This window comes from Aotus nancymaae, unplaced genomic scaffold (assembly GCF_030222135.1).
Source record: "Aotus nancymaae isolate 86718 unplaced genomic scaffold, 86718_ANA_hifiasm-v0.15.2.pri h1tg000028l, whole genome shotgun sequence".
Taxonomy (NCBI): Eukaryota; Metazoa; Chordata; class Mammalia; order Primates; family Aotidae; genus Aotus; species Aotus nancymaae.
Window position 1 is genome coordinate 4148416 of NW_026988441.1, and position 24509 is coordinate 4172924.

Sequence of the window (24509 nt, forward strand, 5' to 3'; positions counted from 1 at the left end):
CTTAGGAGGAGGAGCTGGGGATCTGGACTCCCGGGTCTGAGGGAGGAGGAGCTGGGATCTGGACTCAGGTCTGAGGGGGGAGGAGCTGGGATCTGGACACCCGGGTCTGAGCGGGGAGGAGCTGGGATCTGGACTCCCGGGTCTCAAGAGGAGGAGCTGGGGATCTGGACTCCCGGGTCTCAAGAGGAGGAGCTGGTATCTGGACTCCCGGGTCTCAAGAGGAGGAGCTGGGGATCTGGACTCCGGGGTCTGAGGAGGAGGAGCTGGGGATCTGGACTCCGGGGTCTGAGGAGGAGGGGCTGAGGAGGGCCTGCAGGCCTGATGTAGCGGTCCTGAGGAACTAGATCCAGGCCCCGGCCTGCGCTCTTTCTTTCGGGGTTCCGGAGCACTCCGCGAGCCACGCCCCATTTCGAACCGGGCCAAGCCCCGCCTCTCTCGGCCTGGGCCCCTCCCCAACCTTCCCGGGCCCTGGAAGGATCTCGGAGGCGAAGTTGCTAGAAGAGACTTCAGAGGACCGCAGTGGAGATGGAACAGCCAAAGGACGGGGCTGGGCCCGAAGGGTGAGACAAACGAAGACCTGAGAGGGGGACAGAGACCCAGAGAGAGGAGGAGACAGGGAAAACCCGAGAGAAATGGCGCGCTGAGCAGACCCGCGTAGAGAATCAGAAAAAACAAAAGGTCCAAGTACCGTCTCGTACAAACAGAATCTTAGAGGATCTTGGTGAAAGAGTTGAGCGAGATATTTAGAAACTGGCGGAGAGCTAGAAACGGATACTCATCGCACAGAAAAGTATTTTTGTTTATTTTGTTCCACGCCCCCGCAAGACGGAGTCTTGCACCCAGGCTGGAGGGCAGTGGCCTGATCTTGGCTCACTGCAACCTCCCGGGTTCAAGAGATTCTTCTGCCTCAGCCTGCCGAGTAGCTGGGATTACAGGCATGTGACACCAGGCCCGGCTGATTTTTCTATTTTGAGTAGAGACAGGGTTTCACCATCTTGGCCAGGCTGGTCTCGAACTCCTGACTTCAGGTGATCCTCCCACTTCGGCCTCCCAAAGTGCTAGGATTACAGGCGTGAGCCACTGCACCTGGCCCAGACAGACATTTTAAAGAATAAACCAAGAAATGTGAAGACTCCAGGGATCACCAGAGGGCTAGAGAAATCGTAGCTGTCCACTGTTTTAGCGCTTACCAGACCCAGCCCTGTCATACGCGCCTCTGATACCACCCAAAGCCATCTGTGGTGATAAACAAGGTTTGGAATAGGAAAACGACTTGTCCAAAGATACACCACCATAGCGAGGTGACCAGAAATTGGAACTGAGTTGTCTGATGCTGAAGTTAATGGCAGAGCTGTTAGTTTCTCTATAGAGAGACACGGATTAGAAACGAAAAGACAGAAGCGGGTGGGGAAGTCACAGGGGGACACTGAGGGTGGAGAGAGATGGATACTCTCAGCAGAGGTCCAGAGACAGCCCAGCAGCAAGAAGGAAGGAAGGAAGGAGATGCTGAGTCCCACTGACGTGTCTTTTTGTCGTTCTAGGAACAACCTGTCCCTGCCATCATCTGGGACTGAGCCATGGACCCCTTCGACTGTCCCAGCCCTGCCACCCTGGCTCCTGGGCGTCACAGACCCCACCCATCTGGGGCTCCCGGAGAGCGTGGCCTCTGTCACCGTGCCCATACGCCTGGACACCCTCTCCTGCCTCCTGCACAGTGCCCTGCTTGGGGTCTACACCCTCCAACAGTCCTTGCCCTCATGCCCCTGCTATCCCCAGCCAGGCCACACCCAGCCAGGCACAGTCAGGAGGCCTCCAAGGGGACGTGGGGGCTGGGAAGTCAGGCACAGGCCAGGCTGGGGCCGGGGCCCACATCGATGGGGTCCCGGGAGAGCTGAGCAGCCAGAGAGGGGCTGGGCGGGGGGCCTTGGGGCTGGCCCCAGGACCCCACCAATGACGCTGCCCTCACCACCAACACTACCTGCCCAGGATGGGAAGAAGGAAGCTAAAGGTCCGGAGCCACCCCTGGAAACACCACCGGCTGCTGAGGACTGGGAGACAGAGTACTAGGATCCCGGAGGGTCCAGCACCTGGGATCACAGTCACCCAGGAGGCTTTCCCTGGGGCCCGGAGTGACCTCAGCTCTGTCAAAAGAACCCCAAGAAACATCTTGTTCCCATCCTCCCCTGTCCCCCAAACCATGGTCCCAGGAGTAGTTCCTGTGAGCCACTTGGTGAACCTGACCTAAGTCACTTGACTTAGAATCCCAAGCCAGAAGAAAACCCTGAACGCCATGCCAGGCCTGTCTCCTTCATGGCCTCAACCCCATGCCCCACGCCATCCCCAACCACCATCACAATCCTTGCCTGATTCTCGACCCCCAGGGCTCCTCCAACCCGTCCCCTACCCTCTTCCTAAGCCCAAAGTCACTCTCTGCCTCTCTTCCCCACTCTCAACGCCCTATTCCCAAGGCCATTCATTCCCATCCCTGCCCCCGATCCCAGCTCCACTTCTGCGCCTCAACCCTAACCCACCCTCTTTACCAACCCCTTTCTCATCAGCCCATCTTTAATGTCCTCTGAAACTACAGCCCCAAAGAGCCCCATCCTCAATCTCAACCACAGCTCTGTGTCCATCCTCACCTTCCTTCCTGTCCCACCCCCCAACTGTGATAGCCCCATGATGCCACCCCACAAAGAAGCCCACTGGTCCAACACATCCAGACACCTGTGACTCCCCGCACCCCACTGCCTGCTCTTCAGGTGGGAAGCCCTGGTTTAACAATAAACACGTGATTCTCCCTGTATCTTGTGTGTCTGTGTCTGTGTGTGCATGCGCACTTAACACAGCTCGGCCAAAGCCAGGATTGCTATGAGCAAGGCTGGTGGTAATGTAGTGTGTCGAGGGGAGGGTCACAGAGGTCAGTGAGCGGTGGTTGGGGGCAGGGAACCCCCTGGATGCCTGCTTCAGCGAATTCCATTTGAGGCCTCTGCCACCGCTGCATTTCTGCCTGCTGGAAGCTGCTGGGTCGTGGGACCATTGTGTAGGGAGGCTTAAGGGATTTGGAGAACCTAAGGGGGCCAAGAGGCCAGTGCCCAGGCTCAGCTCAGTCTGCACAGAGGGGCTGTGGCAGAAGGAGGGCTCGGCAGGCTCTGCCACTCAGGTAGGCACCAGGCATGGGACCTGTAGCTCCCTCTTCCCCAAGTCCCAGGAGTCCCAGCTCTTTCTCCCAGGACCTGATGTCCCACCCGCTATCCCCTAGCTCCTTCCTTAACCAGCACCCAGGAACCCAGGCCCCTGGGCCCCTCCTCCCCTAGGACTCAGGAATCTAGGCCTCCAGCCTATTCCTTGCTCAGAACCTGGAAGTCCAGGCCCCCGCCCTCTCCTTCCCAGGATGCAAGGCTCCAAGAATCCAGCCCCTCCTCCCTCGCGTCTTTCCAGGATCCCTACCATCCTCCTCCCTCAGACCCAGGAGTCCAGGACCCCAGTCCCCTCCTCCCCCAGGACCCAGGCGTCCAGGTATCCATGTCTTTCTCCCAGGCACCCGGCATTCCACCCCCGAGCCCTCTCTTCCCCCAGTTCCTTCCTCCATCAAGTCCCGGGAATCCAGCTCCCAACCCCATCTCTCCCTTTCCCCACAGATCACCATGTACAGCTTCATGGGTGGTGGCCTGTTCTGTGCCTGGGTGGGGACCATCCTCCTGGTGGTGGCCACGGCAACAGACCACTGGATGCAGTACCGGCTGTCAGGCTCCTTCGGCCACCAGGGCCTGTGGCGCTACTGCCTGGGCAGCAAGTGCTACGCGCAGACAGAGAGCATCGGTGAGCCCCCCGGCCAGGGTCCGGGCCGCGCCTGGGTAAAGAGCAGGGCGAGCCTCGGGGCCCAAGGACACCTGTATTCCAGATGGCGAACTCTGCGGCTCAAAGAGGGAAAGGGAGCAGTCCAAGGTCACTCAGCATGGAGGGGGGCAGGACTGGGACTTCAGGGTTGCTTTCTAGCTGCTGTTATAGGGGTGCTGGTTTAGAGGTTAAGTTGGGAGAGGTGGAATTTTTTGACGCCTCAAAGGTGTCATGTACAGCAGTTGGGGTTACTGTCACGGAACAGCATTTTCTAAGTATCTACTATGGACCAAGAACTATGTTAGGTACTGGGGGATACAGAAGAAATATGGGCCCCGAATTTGCTAAATACCGCATAAAGTGTTTTTTCCTACTTACAGTGCGCCAGACCATAGAGAGAGATACATAGAGATATATAGTATATTACATGCCAAATAGCATCTATAATATATTAATAAGTGAATATATACTACATTATGTATAATATATGCAATTTATATTATTACATATAACAATGTATAATATATGCAATATATTATGTAATTAATATATAATGTAGAGCATATTATATTGCACACTTATTACATATTATGTACATTAACAAATTAATATACAATATAGCATATTATGCATGCACCTATATTATATAATAAATTATAATACATAATATATTGTATATAATATGCTACATGTTATATAATAATGCATATATAATATATTGGGTATAATGTATAATGTAGAATCCATTATATTACACATTCATTAGCTGATAAATAGCATATATTATGCTATGTCCTGTATAATAAATTAATATGTATATATTATACAATATATTATATAATAAATTAATATATAATGTAGAGCATATTATATTGCACACTTGTTATATGATATGTTAATAAATTTGGCCGGGTGTGGTGGCTCACACCTATAATCCCAGCGCTCTGGGAGGCCAAGGTAGGCAGATCACCTGAGGTCAGGAGTTTGAAATCAGCCTGGCAAAAAAGGTGAAACTCTGTCTCTACTAAAAGCACAAAAATTAGCTGGGCATGGTGGTGCGCACCTGTAATCCCAGGAGAATTACAGGAGGCTGAGGCAGGAGAATTGATTGAACCTGGGAGGCGGAGGTTGCAGTGGGTTCAGTTGGCATCAAGAGAATTGCTTGATCCTGGCCGAGGCAGGAGAGAATTGCTTCAACCTGGGAGGCAGAGGCTGTGTGAGCTGAGATCTTGCCACTGCACTCTAACCTGGGCCACAGAGTGAGACTCTAACTCAGAATACATACATACATACATACATACATACCAGCAACTAATTCAGAAACTTTAAAAACACCAAGCAGACCCAATAAAACCCATCTGCACTTGGGTTTGGTCCCTGGGAAGCAAGTTAAGTCTCCTGCTCTGATTTTGGTGAGTGAATTACAGTTGGTGAGCAAATTAAGCCAGCTATTTTGACAAATACCCAAGAATCTATAGGACTGAGGCATGTTCCTGAAGTTTTCAGTTTTGTGGTTGTGATATTGTCAAACGGAAGGCCTTCATGGTGACTCATGCCTGTAATCCCAGCACTTTGGGAGGCCAAGGTGGGGATCACCTGAGTTCAGGAGTTCAAGACCAACCTGGCCAACGTGGTGAAACCCCGTCTCTATTAAAAATACAAAAATCAGCCGGGTGTGGTAGTGGGCGCCTGTTATCCCAGCTACTCGGGAGGGTGAGGCAGGGAGAATTGCTTGAACCCAGAAGGCAGAGATTGCAGTGAGCCGAGATCGCACCATTGCACTCTAGCCTGGACAATAGAGCAAGACTCTGTCGAAAGAAAGAGAGAAAGAGAGAAAGAAAGGAGGGAAGGAGGGAAGGAAGAAAGGAAGGAAGGGAGGGAGGGAGGGAAAGAAAGAACGAACAAACAAAAGAAAGAAAGAGAAAGAAAGAAAACAAAAAATGGAAGACCTTCACCAAGGCTCCCTGTCTCTGCATCCTGGGGAGAGAGAAGACAGGTGACTCAGGGCTGTCCCTCAGGGAATTCCCAGTGTGAGGCAGGAGAAATGCAGAAGTGTCACGAGTGAGACAGCCAGAAATGAAAAGGAAGTGTGCAGTCAGACCGGACTCTGAAGCTTGTGGCCCCAGGCAAGCCTTTCCACTTCTCCCTGCCTCAGTCTACCCCTCCAGGAAACAGGCATCATACTGCCTCTCTCTCAGGGCTTGCTTGGTGAGATGTGTGGGTGAAGTCTCCCGTGCCTGTCACATCCAGCACAGTGGGACTCAGCTCTTCCCCTCAACTACTCAAGAGGATGTGTGAGTTTTGAGGTCAAATCTCATGTCTCATTCTTTTTTCTTTTTTTTTTTGAGACAAAGTCTCACTCTGTCACCCAGGCTGGGGTGCAATGGCACAATCTCGGCTCATTGCAACCTCCACCTCCTGGGTTCAAGCGATTCTCCTGCCTCAGCCTCCTGAGTAATTGGGATTACATGTGCGTGTCACTGCGCCTGGCTAATTTTTGTATTTTTAGTAGAGATGGGGTTTCACCATCTTGGTCAGGCTGGTCTTAAACTCCCGACCTCGTGATCCACCTGCCTCGGCCTCCCAAAGTACTGGAATTACAGGCATGAGCCACGGTGCCTGGCCTCGTGTCTCATTCTTACATACAATTGAACTGCCCTTAGTATTGTTAGGAGATGGGGGGCCAGGCACGGTGGCTCATGCCTGTAATCCCAGCACTTTGGGAGGCTGAGGCGGGTGGATCACGAGGTCAAGAGATCGAGACCATACTGGTCAACATGGTGAAACCCCGTCTCTACTAAAAATACAAAAAATTAGCTGGGCATGGTGGCGCGTGCCTGTAATCCCAGCTACTCAGGAGGCTGAGGCAGGAGAATTGCCTGAACCCAGGAGTTGGAGGTTGCAGTGAGCCGAGATCGCGCCATTGCACTCCAGCCTGGGTAACAAGAGCAAAGCTCGGTCTCAAAAAAAAAAAAAAAGGAGATGGGAGGGAGATTATCCATGTAAAGTGCTTAGAATAGCACATAGGGCATAGTAAGCACTCAGTAAATGTAAATGCCAGTTATTATTATTACTAGTACTAGTGGTAATACTCAATGTATTATATATTATTAATTAATGAATGAATTAATATTTTTTATTTATTTATTTTTGAGACAGAGTCTTTCTCTGTCGTCCAGGCTGGAGTGCAGTGGCACGATCTCGGCTCACTGCAACCTCTGCCTCCCAGGTTCAAGCAATTCTCTCCTGCCTCGGCCTCCCAAGTAGCTGGAATTACAGGCGCTTCCCACCACTCCCAGCTAATTTCTGTATTTTTAGCAGAGACAGGGTTTCACCATGTTGGCCAAGATGATCTTGAACTCCTGACCTCAAGTGATCCACCCACCTCAGCCTCCCAAAGTGCTTGGATTGATTTTAGGAGTGAGCCACCATGCCTGGCCAGTTGCTGGTATTTAAAAATCTGGAGTTTTTAACCTAAAAATCTGGATTTGCAGCTCTTTTCGGAAAGAAAAAATCCAAACTTTCATGCCACCAGGACCACAAGTCAACTGGGTATGAGCAGCAGCTACGCCTTTAAATGACCAGTCATAGTTCCTTCAAGAAACAGAAACCGGGCCGGGCGTGGTGGCTCAAGCCTGTAATCCCAGCACTTTGGGAGGCCGAGGCGGGTGGATCACAAGGTCAAGAGATCGAGACCATCCTGGTCAACATGGTGAAACCCCGTCTCTACTAATACAAAAAATTAGCTGGGCACGGTGGCGCGTGCCTGTAATCCCAGCTACTCAGGAGGCTGAGGCAGGAGGATTGCCTGAACCCAGGAGGCAGAGGTTGCGGTGAGCCAAGATCACGCCATTGCACTCCAGCCTGGGTAACAAGAGTGAAACTCTGCCTCAAAAAAAAAAAAAGAAAAAAGAAACAGAAACCACATGACAATGTGAACAGGAAAGGTTTTCTGTGATGATTGACTGACAGGCAATACACTGGAAATCAATATATGAGGCACACATGGCCAGTTCATCCCACCCTCCACCCCAGCTGGTTGTGACCCCCAAGATCCCCTGCCCTGATGGCAACTGAAGCCCGGCCTCAAAGCCGTTTGCATTTTCCACTCTTAGCATAACTATGGGAAACAAATAATGTGTGATGTGCCCCATACGTCCCCAGACTCTTCAATACCCAGAGATATCTGTATTCAGTATTTCTTTTTCTGTTTGTTTTGAGATGGAGTTTCACTATTGTCACCCTGGCTGGAGTGCAATGGTGTGATTTTGGCTCACCGCAACCTCTGCCTCCTGGGTTCAAGCGATTTTCCTGCCTCCGCCTCCTGAGTAGCTGGGACTATAGGCACGTGCCACCGTGCCCAGCTAATTTTTATATTTTTAGTAGAGATGAGGTTTCACCATGTTGTCCACGATGGTCTCGATCTCTTTACCTCGTGATCGCCCCGCCTTGGCCTCCCAAAGTGCTGGGATTACAGGCATGAGCCACTGTGCCCAGCCTCTTTTTTTTTGTTAATTTAGATGGAATTTCGCTATTGTCATCCAGGCTGGAGTGCAATGGTGCAATTCTGGCTCACTGCAACCTCCTCCTTCTGGGTTTAAGTGATTCTCCTGCCTCAGCATCTTGAGTAGCTGGGACTACAGACATGTGCCACCTCACCCAGCTAATTTTTGTATTTTTAGTAAAGACAGGGTTTCATCATGTTAGCCAGGCTGGTCTTGAACTGCTGACCTCAGGTGATCTGCCTGCCTCAGCCTTCCAAAGTGCTGGGATTTCAGGCGTGGGCCACCACACTCGGCCTCATTATTTCATTTGATTTGATTTTTGTAGGGACAGCATCTCGCCGTATTGCCAATCTTGTTTCAAACTCCTGGCTTTGGGTGGACATGGTGGCTCAGCCTGTAATGCCAGCACGTCGGGAGGCTGAGGTAGGAGGATCACTTGAGCCCGGGAGTTTGAGATCGAGACCATCGTGGCCAACATGGTGAAACCTCATCCTGGCCTCAAGCAATCCTCCTGCCTCGGCCTCCCACAGTGCTGGGATTCCAGGCCTCAACCACCATGACCAGCCTGAATTAGTGTGCTAGGGCTGCCATTACAAAGCCCCACAGACTGGGTGGCTTGAAAACAGAAATGTGTTGTCCCACAGTTCTGGAGGCCAAAAGTCCAAGATGAAGATGTGGGCAGAATCAGTTCCTTCTGAGGGTTGCGAGGGACCATCTGTTCCATGTCCCTCCCTCCCTGGCTACTGGTGGTTTTCTGGGAATCTTTGGTGTTCCTTGGTTTGGAATGCACCATCCCGATTCCAACCTTCCTCACACATGGCATTTTTCCTGAGAGCACGTCTGTGTCCAAATTCCCCTTTTTATAAGGACATCAGTCTTTGTTTTATGTTTTGTTTTTTTTTTTTTTTTGAGACGGAGTCTTTCTCTGTTGCCCAGGCTGGAGTGTAGTGGCACAATCTTGACTCACTGCAACCTCCACCTCATGGGTTCAAGTGATTCTCCTGCCTCAGCTTCCCTAGTAGCTGGGATTACAGGTGCCTGCCATCACACCTGGCTAATTTTGTATTTTTAGTAGAGACAAGGTTTCACCATGTTGGCCAGGCTGGTCTTGAACTCCTGACCTCAGGTGATCCGCCTGACCAGAGGTGAAACCCTGTCTCTACTAAAAACACAAAAAATATCCGGGCATGGTGGCACACACCTGTACTCCCAGCTACTTGGGACCTGAGGCAGGAGAATCGCTTGAACTCCAGAGGCGGAGGCTGCAGTGAGCAGAGATTGTGCCGCTGCATTTCAGCTTGGGTGACAGAGGGAGACTCAGTCTCTCTTTTATTTTTATTTATTTGTTTATTTTATTTTTTTAATTTAAAAAATTTTTTTTAAAAATATGGAACACTTCACGAATTTGCATGTCATCCTTGCGCAGGGGCCATGCTAATCTTGTCTGTATCATTCCAATTTTAGTATATGTGCTACCCAAGCGAGCACAAGACTCAGTCTCTAAAAAACAAAAAACAAAAAACAAAAAAAAGAGAGAAATGTGAGAGAGAATAGTAATTAGCAGGAAAACATAGGGAATCAGCATTCATGCATTCATTCAACAAACATTTCCTGAGGCCAGAATGCAAACCAAATGTGTGGTGGGTTGTTTGTGACACAGAACCAACCCAGTACCTGTCCTCAAGGAACAATCAGGCTGGAGGGAGAGACAGACAGACAGAGTCACAACCCTTAGCCGTGGGTGAAGATAATGACTGATGGGTGGGCAGATCCTTCCTAGAGGAGGGGTCTTGGCAGCTGGGCTTTGGAGTATGAGTAGGAGTTTGCCAGGTGAAGAAGAGGGCATTTGCAAAGAAGGAATATAAAAAGGGGCAAGGCATTTTCATCTTAGAGGTAGCAGCAGATCTCACTTAGAGCAGGGGAGGCATGGGAGTGACCATGGGGTGCCCTCACAGCATACTGGAATGCCACCCGGGCCTTCATGATCCTGTCCGCCCTATGCGCCACCTCTGGCATCATCATAGGCATCATGGCCTTCGCTCAGCAGCCCACCTTCTCCCGAATCTCCCGGCCCTTCTCTGCTGGCATCGTGTTTTTTGCCTCAAGTAAGTAAGCCCGCCCTCTCCCTACCCCTCTCCTCACTCTCATCTCAAACCCCAATCTGTCCCCACCTCCAACACCATTCTCACCCCTGACTCCTCCTCACACTCAGTCCCACCCCACCCTAATCCCAACCCCACACCCAAAACCAACTTCATGACTATTCCTAGTTCCAGTCTATTCCGACACCAGCTGGTGTACTACAGTTCAGTTCTGGCACTATTCACCTAAAATTAGTGTCAGACTCCACAAGTTAAGAGCACAGTCCCTAGCCAGACTCCCCCACCTCAGATACAAGCTGCCAGTGGGGTCCCTGGGCCGCCTATGTTTTTGATCCATTGGCTACAAACTAGGAGGCTCCCAAGACTCACTCAGATTCGAAAATTTGCTGGAATAACTCATAGAATGCAGTCAAGTGCTATACTTACAATGATAGTTTCATTATAGAGGACACAACTCAGGCCCAGGCAGATGAAGAGACACAGAGGGCAGAGTCCAGGAAAGCCCAAAATGCAGAACTTCCAAGTCCTCTTCCTGTGGAACCAGGGGTCACCCTCCCAGCACACAGATGGTTTCACCAATAGGGAGCTCCACTGAGCTTCAGTATCCAGAGGCTTTTATTGGAGTCTTGTTAAACAGGCATGACTGATTGAATCATTAGCCATTGACTGAACGCAGTTTCCAGCTTCCTTTCTTCCCCGATATCAAGTGATTCAGAGTCCCAACCCTCTGATATCATGGCTGGCCTCCCTCCCTCCCTGCCTCCTTCCTTCCCTTCCCCTTCCTTCCTTTCTTCCTTCCTGCCTGCCTTCCTGCCTCCCTCCCTCCCCCACTCCCTCCCACCCTCCTTCCTTCCCTTCCCCTTCCCTCCTTTCTTCTTTCCTGCCTGCCTTCCTTTTCTTTTTTTGAGATGGGGTCTCGATCTGTCACCCAGGCCGGAGTGCAGTGCCATGATCTCAGCTCACTGAAACATCCACCTCCCAGGTTCAAGTGATTCTCCTGCCTCGGTCTCCCAAATAGCTGGGACTACAGGCACCTGCCACCACTCAAGGCCAATTTTTGTATTTTTGGTAGAGATGGGGTTTCACCATGTTGGCCAGGCTGGTCTCGAACTCCTGACCTTGGGATCCGCCCGACTCAGCCTCCCAGAGTGCTGGGATTACAGGTATTAGCCACTGTGCCCGGCCTGGTTGGTCTTTCTGAAGACCACACCCAATGCTGAGTCATCTTGTTCATTACATAAATTCAGGTTGGGCCCAAGAGGCTCAAGAATAACAAAGACGCTCCTATTATTCAGGAAGTTCCAAATATGGATTCTCCCTCCCAGGAACCGGAGACAATGGCCAGTTATAATACAAAGCAGAACCATGTCCAACCCCATCCCAACCCTATCCCCCAATCATCTTTACCCCTACTTTCAACTCAACCCCCATCCTCACTCTTATCCCCACCCACAACCTACTTTGACCCCTTTCCCCAATCTTACTCCCCACCGCCATCATCAGCTCCCTGCCCATCTCCAAAACCACACCCAGCCTTAGTCCCACCTGCGTCCTACCGCCCTCTCTCCCCAGCCCTTTTTGTCTTGTTGGCCTTGGGCATCTACACTGGAGTCACCGTCAGCTTCCTGGGCCGCCGCTTTGGGGACTGGCGCTTTTCCTGGTCCTACATCCTGGGCTGGGTGGCAGTGCTCATGACCTTCTTTGCAGGTACTGGGGACAAGGGGCAGGAGGGTCAGCGTCCGGGGCAGGGTGGGCAGCAGATCCAGTAGCAAGATGATAGGGTGTCTCACCTGGGTCCCACGGCACTGGGTCAGGAGGGAGGCTCCAGGCCTCTGGAGTCTGGGGGCTGTGGATACCCAGGGAGAAAGGGAGTAGACTGTTGGGCTCTCTTGGGGTGGAAATGGGGCTGGGAGGAGTTTTGGGGGTCAACTGTAGCTTCTTCTCATGCAGGGATTTTCTACATGTGCGCCTACCGGATGCATGAATGTCGGCGCCTGTCCACACCCCACTAAGCCCAAATGTGTCCCCCAGCTTCATCTGGAAGTTAAAGTGAGGCCACTGAAGAGGAGGAGGAGGGTCTAGAGGCCTGAAATCCTGGTTCCTAGGGGAATGAGGGGGGTCAGTTCTGGACTCTGGGTTGGGTGGGAGGCTGACTCCTGGTCCTAAGCTAGAAGGAGGAGGAAAGGGGCCTGTGGGAGGGGGCTGAGAAGACTCAAGTCCCCACCTGCCTGGCAGGTTGTTAGAAACATGGAATATCCATTAGAGCAACTTTCTGGGGTCTAATAAAACTGATGTGAAACTACTGAAGTGTTCATCCTTGAGGGGCTGGGATGGGGAGGAGCAGCTGTGAGAGTGGTGGGTGTGGGCAGGGGCGCTGTTTTTTTGTGTGTTGTTGTCTTCATTGTTTTGAGACAGAGTTTTACTCTTGTCGCCCAGGCTGGAGTCCAATGCTGTGATCTCAGCTCACTGCAACCTCCGCCTCCTGGGTTCAAGTGATTCTCCTGCCTCAGCCTCCCAAGTAGCTGGGATTACAGGGGCCTACGCCTACACCTGGCTAATTTTTGTATTTTTAGTAGAGATGGGATTTAACCATGTTGGCCGGGATGGTCTCGAATTCCTGACCTCAGGTGACCCACCCACCTCGGCCTCCCAAAGTGCTGGGTTTACAGGCGTGAGCCACCGTGCCCAGCCAAGGGGTGCCGTATTATGGAGGTCTGACCTTCTCAGTTTCTCCAGGGAGGGAAACAGAGAGAATTCACACAGTCCCTGCCCAGACGCTAACCACACTTCAACTTCAGGAAATGAATGTGTAAGATAATTGGACAAATGAAAAGATCTCTGAAAAAAACTCCCTGCCTACCCCACCTCCAGTTGGCTCTCCCCAGCCTCCTCTCTCCTCCCCGCATGGGCCCCCCAAAGGAAACACCAGAACCCTGAGCCTTCGCCTCCTGCACCTACTCTTCACACACTATTCCTTACCGTGATCTTCTCTTCATTCACTCATTAGTGGTTCATTCTATTGATTGATGCTGGCTGGGTTCGGTGTCTCACACCTGTAATCCCAGCACTTTGGAAAACCATGGCAGGCGGATTAATCAAGCCGAGAAGTTCCCCAGGCAACGTGACAAAACCCCATCTCTATGAAAAAAAAAATTAGCTGGGCATGTTGGTGTGTGCCTGTCCCAGCTACTCAGGAAGCTGAGGTGGGAGGGTTGCTTGAGCCGAGAAGGTTGAGGTTGCAGTGAGCTGTGATTGCGCCATTGCACTCCAGCCTGAGTGAGAGTAAAACTGTCTCAAAATAAAAAAATTAAAAAGCAAAGTAAAATAAATGGTTGCCAACTGCCATGAGATTTACTGATATCTATCATAAAATAAGACTGTTTCACAAGGCCGATTCTAATAATGACTATTTACTACAGCTATGCTAATAAATGTTATATTTATAGAGGCTTATTCCCTAAAAATATTTACTGGAGCATCCTCAAATAAAAATATTACCGTATTTATAGAAGCTTTCTCTAATAATAAAGGTATTGAGGCCTATTTAAATAGAAATATTTACTGAGCCTTATTCTAGTAATCATATTTATAGGGGCTTACTCTAGCAATAATGATATAATTATAACTCCAGACTCAGGTTTCCAACTTACCTACTCAACATTTCCACTTGAAAAGAAGAGGCATCTCAAATCTCACATATCCAAAAATAGGTTCTGATGTCACGCACACCCCGTGTGCACCTCCCACGGTCTTCCCCATCTTAGGAAATGACAACCCATTTTTATCCAGCTGCTCAAGCCACCAACTTTGGGATTCAATGTCAGCTCTTTTTTTTTTTCTTTTGAAACAGGTTTTCACTCTCACCCAGGCTACAGTGCAGTGGTGTAATCACAGCTCACTGCAGCCTCCACCTCCCAGGCTCAAGGGAGCCTCCCACCTTAGCCTCCTGAGCAGCTGGGACTATAGGCATGCACCACTATGCTTGGGTAACTTTTTTACTTTTTTGTAGAGACGAGTATCCTTATGTTGCCCAGACTGGTCTTGATCTTCTGGTCTCAAGTGATCCTCCCACCTCAGCCTCCCAAAGTGCTGGGACCACAGGCATGAGCCACCCCAGCCAAACTGTGTCTGCTTTTGCTTTCCTGTAGATCCTCAGAGACAGCACCTGGCACAGGGGAATCACTCAAAAGGACATTTGTGGAACAACAAATATTTATTCAGGCCAATTGATAGTGCTGTTTGTTGGCTTACATAAAGTATTATTCATTGGGATGTACTCTAGTGATACTGAGATTTAATATCTTTTTATCATTATAGTAATAGCCACTAAATATTATGACTAGAGTGGGCCTCAATAGAAATGATGATGCCTTCCGTAATAACTGCTTACCATTATCATTCATTTCTTCAATAGAATGTAGGTTAATTGAGAATTAGTCTTTTATTTTTTTGAGCTGGAGTCTTGCTCTGTCACCCAGGCTTGAATACAGTGGTGCAATCTCGGCTCACTACAACCTCCACCTCCTGGGTTCAAGCAATTCTCCTGCCTCAGCCTCCTGAGTAACTGGGATTACAGGTGCATGCCACCACACCCAGCTAATTTTTTTTTTTTTTTTTTGTATTTTTGGTAGAGATAGGGTTTCACCATGTTGGTCAGGCTGGTCTCGAACTCCTGACCTCAAGTGATCCACCCACCTCGACCTCCCAAAGTGGTGGGATTACAGGTGTGAACCACCACACCTGGCTGAGGATGAACGTCTTATCTGATTTGTGTAATGCTCTATACTCAGATTTGGGGGGACCCAAATTAATCAGATCTTGTTTCTGCCTTAAAGTTCTTGAGGTCAGAAAGAACACAAGGGAAGTGGTAGAAGGAGAGAAAGTTTGGATCAGGCCAAGAAAAGGAGGGCCTAAGAAATAATCATTGGGGTACAGGTGTGGACAGAGGGTCAAAGACTGGTGTGGAGTCCTGGGACTGCAGGGTGAAGACAGCAACACTGAAGACAGAACCAGCAGCAACAGAATGTAGACCTGCTCTCTGGGTGTTCAGGGTGGGCCTCAGGGCCCGGCAGATCCTCAGAAGCGGCAGAGTCCCTTGGAGTGACCCCCACAGGGGTCTTCCGTGGCTGACGGGGACTACTAAGGAGCTTTCAAGCCCAGGAGAGGTTGGAAGGGGCTGGAGAAAGTTGGAAGAGACCTGGGGTGATTCAAAAAAACTGACAGTGCTTAGACAAGACTGATAGAGACCTAAGAAAACCAACATTTTGAACTGTGTGGCCAAGCAGGTGACATGAGCTGTGAACCCCAAAAATCTGAGGCAGGTCTCAGTTAATTAGAAAGCTTAGGCTGGGTGGGGTGGCTCACATCTGTAATCCCAATACTTTGGGAAGGTGAGGCTGGCGGATCACGAGGTCAAGAGATCAAGACCATCCTGGCCAAGATGGTGAAACCCCGTCTCTACTAAAAATACAAAAATTAGCCGGGCGTGGCGGCATGCACCTGTAATCCCAGCTACTCAGGAGGCTGAGGCAGGAGAATTGCTTGAACCCAGGAGGCGGAGGTTGCAGTGGGCTGAGATCGAGCCACTCCACTCCAGCCTGGCAACAGAGTGAGACTCTGTAAAAAAAAAAAAAAAAGAAAGTTTATTTTGCCAAGGTTGAAGACTTTCGTCCATGACACAGCCTCAGGAGGTCCTGATGACATGTGCCCAATGTGGTCGGGGCATAGCTTGGTTTTATACATTTTAGGGAGACATGAGACATCAATCAATATATGTAAGAAGTACATTGCTTTGTCCAAAAAGGCAAGGACAACTCCAAGCAGGGAGGGGCTTCCAGGTCACAGGTAGGTGAGAGACAAATACTTGCATTCTTTTGAGTTTTTCTTTCTTTCTTTCTTTCTTTCTTTTGTTTTTTTAGATGGAGTCTAACTCTGTTGCCCAGGCTGGAGTGCAGTGGTGTGATCTCAGCTCACTGCAACTGCCACCTCCTGGGTTCAACTGATTCTCCTGCCTCAGCCTTCTGAGTAGCTGGGATTATAGGCATGTGCCGCCAGGCCCAGCTAATTTTTGTATTTTTAATAGAGAGGGGGTTTTCACTATGTTGGCCAGGCTGGTCTTGAACTCATGACCTCAGGTGATCCACCTGCCTAGGCCTCCCAAAGTGTTGAATTTGGAGTAGGGGCTGGGGTTAATAATGGAGAGGGGTTGGGTTTGGAGATGGGGTGGGGTTTGAGAATGAGAATGGAGTTAGATTTGAGGGTGGGAAGGGCTTAAGGGTTGGAGCTGGGATTAAGGATGGTGTTGAGTTTTGGAATTAGAATGGCATCAGGTTTGGGAATGGGGACAAATTGGGGGATGGGGTTGAGTGTGTAGTTGGGACTGAGAATGGAGTTCTATTTGAGGATGGGGATGGGCTTAAATTAGGGGTTAAAGCTGGGGTGGAGATTACAAATAGGGATGGGATTGGGTTTGGAGTTGTGTTCGGGAATGGGAATAGGGTTAACTTTGGGAATAGGGATGGTTTGAATTTGTGCTTGGAACTGAGCTTGAGACTGAGTTTGGGGATGGAGTTGGGTTTGGGGTTAAAGCTGGGGTTAAGGATGGCTTTGGGTTTGGGAGGGGGTCAGGGTCACAGATGAGCTGTGTGCTCTGACCCACTACTCACTGCATACCATGGGAGATTTCTGGAAGGCTTTCCAGAGACCTGGCCTGCTCATGGCCTCTGCCACCTCTGGGAGTTTGTGCTCATTAATATGTTCTCAGAGTGGTGCAGATCTGAGTGAGGGATGGAGGCTGCCAATTGGAGTCTCTCTAATAAGGGAGAGGGCCCGGCCTCCCAGGTCATTTCCCATTCTCCTCATTTGCCGGCTGTCCTGGGACTGCTGGCCCAGTTCATCTTCACCACAGAGGTCTTCCTCCAGGCTACTCCCTGTATTAGTCCATTCTCACACTGATATCAAGAACTGCCTGGGTGGGTGCGGTGGCTCACGCCTGTAATCCCAGCACTTTGGGAGGCCAAGGCGGGCAGATCACGAGGTCAGGAGTTCAAGACCAGACTAGCCAACATGGTGAAACCCTGTCTCTACTAAAAAATACAAAAATTAGCTGGGCATGGTGGCTTGTGCCTGTAATCCCAGCTACCTGGGAGGCTGAGGTAGGAGAATTGCTTGAACCGGGACCCAGGAGGCAGAGGTTGCAGTGAGCCAAGATTGTGCCACTGCACTCTAGCCTGGGCTACAGAGCAAGACTCCATCCCCGCCTCAAAAAAAAAGAACTGCCAACATGGAGAAACCCCGTCTCTACTAAAAATACAAAATTAGCCGGGCATGGTGGCACACACAAAAAAACCTGCCTGAGACTGGATAATTTGTAAAGGAAAGAGGTTTAATTGATTCACAGTTCTACATGGCTGGGGAGGCCTCAGGAAACTTACAGTCATGGTGGGAGGCGAAGGGGAAGCAAGGCACCTTCTTCATAGGGTGGCAGGAAGACGTGCCAAGCGAAGGCAGGAGGAGCCCCTTATAAAACCATCATAGCCTGTGAGAACTCACTCACTAGCACGAGAACAGCATGGGGAAAGTGGTCCCCATGATTCAATTACCTCCACGTGGTCTCCACCTAGACACACATGAATTATGGGGATACAATTCAAGATGAGATTTGGGTATGCACACAAAGCCTGACCGTATCACCCTGTTTCACAGACGTCAGGTCTTCCTGGGCCTTCTTCCTGGGCTGAGGCACCTTCACCTTATACCTGCTCACAGGTCAAGTGTTGCCAGGACCTGATGTTGGTGTGGATGAAAGAAGCTAGCGTTTCGAGGGGTGGAGATCCTTGGACTGAAGTCCTTATGTCCCCCAACACCCCCTAAGCCCCCAGTCCTGGTGATAAAGGCCACCAGGCTGGAGCCGCCACCCAAGCAGAGATGCCACTGAATTCATTAATCAGATGAGGATGTGGGCGTGTCTGCATCTCTGCAAACCTTTCAGAATTGTGATTCTCTGCTGTTTACCTGCCCTTAGCATATGTTCCAAACTGGGGCCCAGGATTCTGAGCTTCTGCCCGCCCCTTCCTCTCTCAGGACCTGGAGTTCAGGTCCCCAGTTCCTTCCTCCTTAAGCCCCAGGAGTTCTAACCCCCAAGCCCCCTCCTTTAGCAGAGACCCTAGACTTGGGGCCTTCCCCTCCCAGAATGGAAGACTGCAGAACCCACAGGAAAGCATGACACATCCCCAACTGTCCCCTCTGGCCACATCTCCCCACCCACTTAATGCACACCCTAGCCTGGCTGGCTTCCTTCCACCTCAGGGCCCCCAAGCCTCTCTCTCTCTCTCACCTCTTCCTGGAAGCCCCCACTTGGTGTTGAGGGCTCCGCGGGTGGGAGCCATAGAACCTGTGACAGAGGCAAGTTCTAAACCACCACCCAAACCACTGACACCCTCCGTGTCCTCCCCCACCACACATGAAGGAGGGAACCGGACCCCGGGGAGGGGAGGGAGGACGTTGCCTGTGCAATCCAGGAAGGGAGGGTATGTGAAAAGAGTCAGCTACCGGGAACTGTGTGAAACCAAACCAGCCTCATTTGACAAAGCACAGGACCCTCGCTGCCCCAAGACTGCTTCCTGGTCTCTCTTTCTTGAGCTCAGAGGACCCAGGAGTCCAGGTGCACAGCCTCCAGGGGCACAGCCTTCTCCTCTCTTAGATTCAAGAGTCTGATCAGCAGCCTCTTCCTCCCCCAGGACCCAGAAGCCCCGAGCTTACCCCCATGGAGCCCTTCCGGTCCCTGGCCCTGCTTACGGGCTCCCTGGGCCTGATTTTCTGCCTGATTGCTTTGAGCACCGATTTCTGGTTTGTGGCTGAGGGTCCCACCTCCTCAGCTCACTCGGGCCTCTGGCCAAATGAGCATGGGTATCCCATAGCAGGTAAGGGGAGTGGGTGTCCTGGGGTGGGGGAGGGTTGCCAGAGGAGATGGGTGCTCAGTGGTCTCTCCTGATCAGGCTACATCCACGTGACGCAGAGCTTCAGCATCCTGGCTGCCCTGTGGGCCCTGGTGTCCGTGAGCTTCCTGGTCCTGTCCTGCATCCCCTCATTGTCTGCCCCCGGCCGAGGCCCCCTTATCTCAACCATCACAGCGTTTGTTGCAGGTAAGGACTCTGAAGTGCACTGGGGCATCGGGAGCCAGCGAATTCCTGCTGAGGGACTGAGCCATCTTCCTTGTCCTTGTCTCCAGCCCTCTCCATGGCGGTGGCCATGGCGGTGTATACCAGCGAGCGGTGGGGTCAGCCTCCAAACCCCCAGATCCAGACCTTCTTCTCCTGGTCCTTCTACCTGGGCTGGGTCTCAACTATCTTTTTGCTCTGCACAGGTGACTATCCTGCCCACTGCCCTGGGGAGCTTGGGAGGGCCCAGTTGGGGGCACTGCGGACGGAGGGCAGGGGGCAAGTGCTTAAACTCTTTCTGACCACCCAGGTTCCCTGAGTCTAAGTGCTCACTGTGGCGGCCCCAGGCCTGGCTATGAAACCCTGTGAGTGGAAGGCAAGAACAGCAAGATGAGTTTTGAGCGCTGTATTCCAAAGGCCTCATCTGGAGCCTCGGCAAAGTCTGGTCCCACATCCGTCCCACCCTTCCCCAGCCACTCCTCCTGTTTCTTCATTCATTCAACAAAATTTGGCTGGACAAAATTTGGCTGGAATCTGGTTATTCTGAGATTAATTCTGCTAAGTTATAAGCCAACCGTCTGCCAGTCCATGGTGGGTGATGCCAGGCACCCAGGGAAGGTGAGGGCCCACCAGGCTGACCACCTGCCAGGGTGCTCCTGCCCAGCAAGAGGGCCGGGCCTGTGTGGACACAGGCTCTGACCCGTGTCTGTCTCCCCTTCTCCAGCGCTTTTCTTTCTCCCTTTAGCCGGCTCTCTTTCCTTCTCTCTCCCTCTCTGATTTCATCCCCCTTGCCAGAACTTGGTCCTTCCTTGCACTCAGTTCTCTGTGCATTTCCCCACGCTGGGGACACTGGCACGGGCCAGACCCAGACCCTGCCCACCACGGGCTCAGTCTGTGAGGCGGTGGGGAGGAGGCACTTACAGACCAGAAGCAGCTGATACAGGCCAGACAGCAGGCCCAGTGCAGGCAGGACGCTGGAACAAGACTGACCATATTGTGGAGGGATGGAGATGACTTTTCTGGAGAGAGAATGTTTAGGGGCTTCTTAAGGGCCAGGAAAAGGAAATATCCAGGCAGAGGGACCCAAAGATGGATGCACAGAAAGATCAAGAATCTTGTGGGGATGAAGAATGGTAATTTATGGCCAGGATATAGAATGTAGGGGGCACGGGATGGAAAAGGAAGAGGGAGAGGCAGGTGGGGGCTGTGTCCTCTAATGTCACACTGGACTGTCTCCTGAGCGTGATGGGGAGTTCGGAGAAAACTGGGCAGGGGAGAGACAGTGTCAGCTCTGGGTGCCAGAAAGACCCCCCTGTAGACATGGAGGGGAGGCCAGAAGGCCAGGGAGGAACCTGGCAATGTAGTAGGTGAGACCGGACAAGGCCTGACCTGGGACCAGGAAAGGAGGGAATGAGCCAGAGAGATTCAAGGGCAGGAGGAGCAGGACTTGGGGACCCAAGTCTTTTCAGGGTGAGAGGCAAGAAGAGGGCAAGGACAGTGCCCAAGGGTCTGGCTCGATGAACTGGATGGGACGGCCAGGCCGTCGTATGGTGGAAGACACCAAGCTCAGTTGGGATATGGTTGACTGTTAAGGCCCTGAGGGGCAGCCAGGAGCAGAACTTGAGTCTGGGGCTCAGGGGAGAGACCTTGGGTTGGAGATGGAGTTTGGGAGGCTGTGAGAGCATCAAGCAGCACTGAAGCTTTGGCGGTGAGGAGGCTTCCCTGGCAAGGGAGTGCAGGGTGGAGCTTCAAGGCATACCCAGATTTACAAGTGAAGGGGAGAAGGCAGAGGAACAGAAGTCTGCAGTGAGACAGCTGGGGACCTGGAGAGCTTCTGGGGTGCCTGGTATGCCAAGGGAAGAGAAGTTTCTTTTTTTTGTTGTTGTTGTTGGAGTTCAGTGGTGTGATCTCAGCTCACTGCAACCTCCGTCTCCTGGGTTCAAGCAAATCTCCTGCCTCAGCCTGCTGAGTAGCTGAGATTACAGACATGTGCCACCATGCTGGCTAATTTTATTTTGTTTTAGTATTTTTGAGATGGAGTCTTGCTCTGTCACCCAGGCTGGAATGCAATGGCGCAATCTCGGCTAACTGCAACCTCCACCTCCTGGGTTCAAGTGATTCTCCTGCCTCGGCTTCCCAAGTAGCTGGGATTACAGGCACCCGCCATCATGCCTGGCTAGCCTGACTAATTTTTGTATATTTTTTCTTTTTTTTGAAACAGAGTCTCACTCTTGTTGCCCAGGCTGGAGTGCAATGGCATGATCTTGGCTCGCCGCAACCTCTGCCTCCCAGGTTCAAGCAATTCTCCTGCCTCAGCCTCCCAAGTAGCTGGGATTGTAGGCATATACCACCACGCCTGGCTAATTTTGTAATTTTAGTAGAGACAGGGTTTTACCATGTTGGTCAGGCTGGTCTTGAATTCCCAACCTCAGGTGATCTGCCCGCCTTGTCCTCCCAAAGTGCTGGGATTACAGGCGTGAGCCACAGTGTGCCTGACCAAGGGAAGAGAAGTTTCTAAGAAAGGGCTGGGAGTGGTGGCTCAAACCCATAATGTCAGCATTTTGGGAGGCTGAGGTAGGAGGATTGCTTGAGCCCAGGACTTTGAGACCAGCTTGGTCAACATAGCAAGACCCTATCTATCTCAACAAAAAATCTTAAGAAAATTAGCCAGGTGTGGTGGCACATGTCTGAAGTCCCAGCTACTCATGAGGCTGAGGCAGGAGGATTCCTTGAACCCAGGAGTTCAAAGCTGCAGTGAGCTGTAATGGTGCCACTGTACTCCAGCCTGGGAGAGAGAGACACTCTCTCTAAAAAAAATAATAAAGGAAGACTTGGCCTACCATGTAAGGGCCCTCAAGCTGCCCCCAGAGCTGCTGTCTGATTCTGAGCTGTCACTCAGCTGAGAGTTGCTGGGGTGTATGTGTACTGATGGTGGGGGGAGTGATTATCCCTTTAAACAATCACTGGGGGAGGGAGTTTTGGAATCCCCTGCCTCACAGAGACCCAGCCTCCCTCCCCCCCATCTCTCGGGGCTCTGTTTGTCTAAGGAGCCCTGGGGCCCTCGGTGTGAGTCACTTAGGTGGGTGTATGTGGAGGGGTGTCTGGGGAGGGTACTGAACAGGCTGAAGGGGCATTCTGCTGTGTGGGAGGGTCTCTGGGAAGACAGGTTGCTCACAGCAAAGCCTGTGGTGAAGGTCTCAGAGGTCTCTCAAGGTAAGTCTCAGGGTCCCCAGTAAGGAGAACAAGGGAGGAGGTTGTGGGTCCCCAGGCAGGGTTGTTGAGGGAGGGGCCTGGGGCACCCGTGGAACTGAAGGAGGGGGTCTTCACGTCCCCAGAAGCAGGGGCCTCAGGCAGGAGTGCTAGAGGAGAAGCGTGGAGAAGGCGGGCTCCTAAGCTGGGGGCCTGGGGTGGGAAGGGCCTCGGCCCATCCTGCCCTTGTGGCCCCCGGCTGCAGCCTCAGTGGCATGGGGGTGAAGCGGAGCCTCCAGAGCGGGGGCATTCTGCTCAGCCTCTTGGCGGACGTCCTCATGGTGCTCTCCACGGCCACCAACTACTGGACTCGCCAACACGAGGGCCACAGTGGCCTGTGGCAGGAATGCAACCACGGCATTTGCTCCAACATCCCCTCCCAGAGTGAGGAGGCTCGGCCCTCCCTGATGTCAGGCGGCACTTCAGACCCCCAGGGCTCAGGACACAGAGCTGGGCCCACGGCAAGGCGCCCGCCCCTTCCACCTCATGCTCAGATGCAGCTGTCCCTCCTCGACCGAGGCAGCCACGAACCCCTCCCCCAGGCTTGTGGGCTTATCCCCGAACCCCGCCCCGTCCAAACACCTGACTCCAGGTCGGGGAAGCCATACTCCTGGCAAAGTACCGGGTTGGGGGAGGAGCCAAGAGAGCTTCCGGTTGCGGCCGAAGCCGTCGCGGCTGGGGGCGATGCCCGCGGGGGCTGAGGCGCCCGCTCTCCTCAGCCACGCTAGCCATGACAGCGGCGTGCATGGTGCTGGCGGCGGGCTTCGGCGTCGTGGGCATGGTGTTGGGACTGTGGATTCGGTGCCACGAGGGCGAGTCGCGGCGGGGCCAGACCACGAGCGCCTTCCTCTTCCTCGGCGGTGAGGGGGCAGCCCGCCCCAGGCCTGCAGGCAGGGGTGGGCCCGGGGTGATGGAGGGGCCTGGGTACCAGGGGCGGGGCTTGAGGAATGCGGCCGGGATTCAAGGGGCGGGGCTGGAAGAAGCCGGGCGATGGGGGCGGGGCGGGAGATGGAGTTCAGAAGCGGGAGGCGCCGGAAGGGGCCGGGGCCAGAGGCGGGGCTGACAGGGAATAGGCGTGGCCTGACAGAAGGGGGTGGGTCTGAATGGGAATGGCTTGGGTGCAGCCCCACTTGGCCCAGCTCACACGGCGGCTGGGCGGGGCCCAGGTCTGCTACTGCTGACAGCCTTGATAGGCTACACTGTGAAGAACGCGTGGAAGAACAACGTCTTCTTCTTCTGGTCCTATTTTTCTGGGTGGCTGGCCTTACCCTTCTCAATTCTCGCGGGTAACCTGGACAGCGGGAAGAGGGTGGAGGAGACTACCTAGAAGGCTCCCCAGCTGCCCTTCCAGGAAACCCCGGGGACCTCTCAGGGACTCCCCAACACACTCCCGACTCCCACAGACCCGGCAGAGACCCCCTTGGAGCCCCAAAACCCCAGTTCCCGGGGCCCGCCTGGCCATCCGCCCCAGGGCCCACCTTCCTCTCCCCGCCCCGCGCTCCCGTCCTCCCAGGCGTCTGCTTTCTACTGGCAGACATGATCATGCAGAGCACCGACACCGTCAGTGGATTCCCCGTGTGTCTGTGACCGCAGCCTGCCTGGGGCAGAATAAAGGAACGGCTTTTTTTGTGTTTTAGTGCCGCGGTTCCGCCTGCTTT

At 52.4% G+C, this 24509-nt stretch overlaps 4 protein-coding genes and 1 non-coding gene across 6 annotated transcripts; 4 read left to right on the top strand and 1 right to left on the bottom strand.

Moving 5' to 3' along the window:
• Positions 1-241: 241 nt before the first annotated feature.
• Positions 242-2792, top strand: CUNH19orf84 (chromosome unknown C19orf84 homolog). Its single transcript, XM_012461890.2, has 2 exons — positions 242-560; positions 1542-2792. The coding sequence occupies exons 1-2, from the start codon at positions 526-528 to the stop codon at positions 2065-2067; spliced, it is 561 nt and encodes a 186-aa protein (XP_012317313.1). The 5' UTR covers positions 242-525; the 3' UTR covers positions 2068-2792.
• A 313-nt stretch (positions 2793-3105) lies between these two features.
• Positions 3106-12746, top strand: LIM2 (lens intrinsic membrane protein 2). 2 transcript variants are annotated; one of them, XM_012462898.2, is made up of 5 exons: positions 3106-3160; positions 3639-3945; positions 10298-10447; positions 12017-12151; positions 12395-12746. In XM_012462898.2, exons 2-5 carry the CDS (start codon positions 3645-3647, stop codon positions 12454-12456), a joined length of 648 nt encoding a protein of 215 aa, XP_012318321.1. In that variant the 5' UTR covers positions 3106-3160; positions 3639-3644; the 3' UTR covers positions 12457-12746. The 2 variants fall into 2 exon arrangements, with proteins under 2 accessions (XP_012318321.1, XP_012318327.1); XM_012462904.2 differs by having other exon boundaries at positions 3639-3819.
• LOC135276919 (U6 spliceosomal RNA) lies at positions 9724-9830 on the bottom strand. The gene has a single exon (XR_010344468.1). It is a non-coding gene; the product is annotated as a U6 spliceosomal RNA (small nuclear RNA).
• Positions 12747-18985: 6239 nt separating the features above from the next.
• On the top strand, positions 18986-20135 carry NKG7 (natural killer cell granule protein 7). Its single transcript, XM_012461878.2, has 4 exons — positions 18986-19365; positions 19441-19587; positions 19674-19808; positions 19913-20135. Exons 1-4 carry the CDS (start codon positions 19209-19211, stop codon positions 19969-19971), a joined length of 498 nt encoding a protein of 165 aa, XP_012317301.1. The 5' UTR covers positions 18986-19208; the 3' UTR covers positions 19972-20135.
• Positions 20136-23066: 2931 nt separating this feature from the next.
• Positions 23067-24498, top strand: CLDND2 (claudin domain containing 2). The gene is made up of 4 exons (XM_012461863.3): positions 23067-23235; positions 23571-23711; positions 24018-24137; positions 24365-24498. Exons 1-4 carry the CDS (start codon positions 23067-23069, stop codon positions 24436-24438), a joined length of 504 nt encoding a protein of 167 aa, XP_012317286.2. The 3' UTR covers positions 24439-24498.
• Positions 24499-24509: the final 11 nt, after the last annotated feature.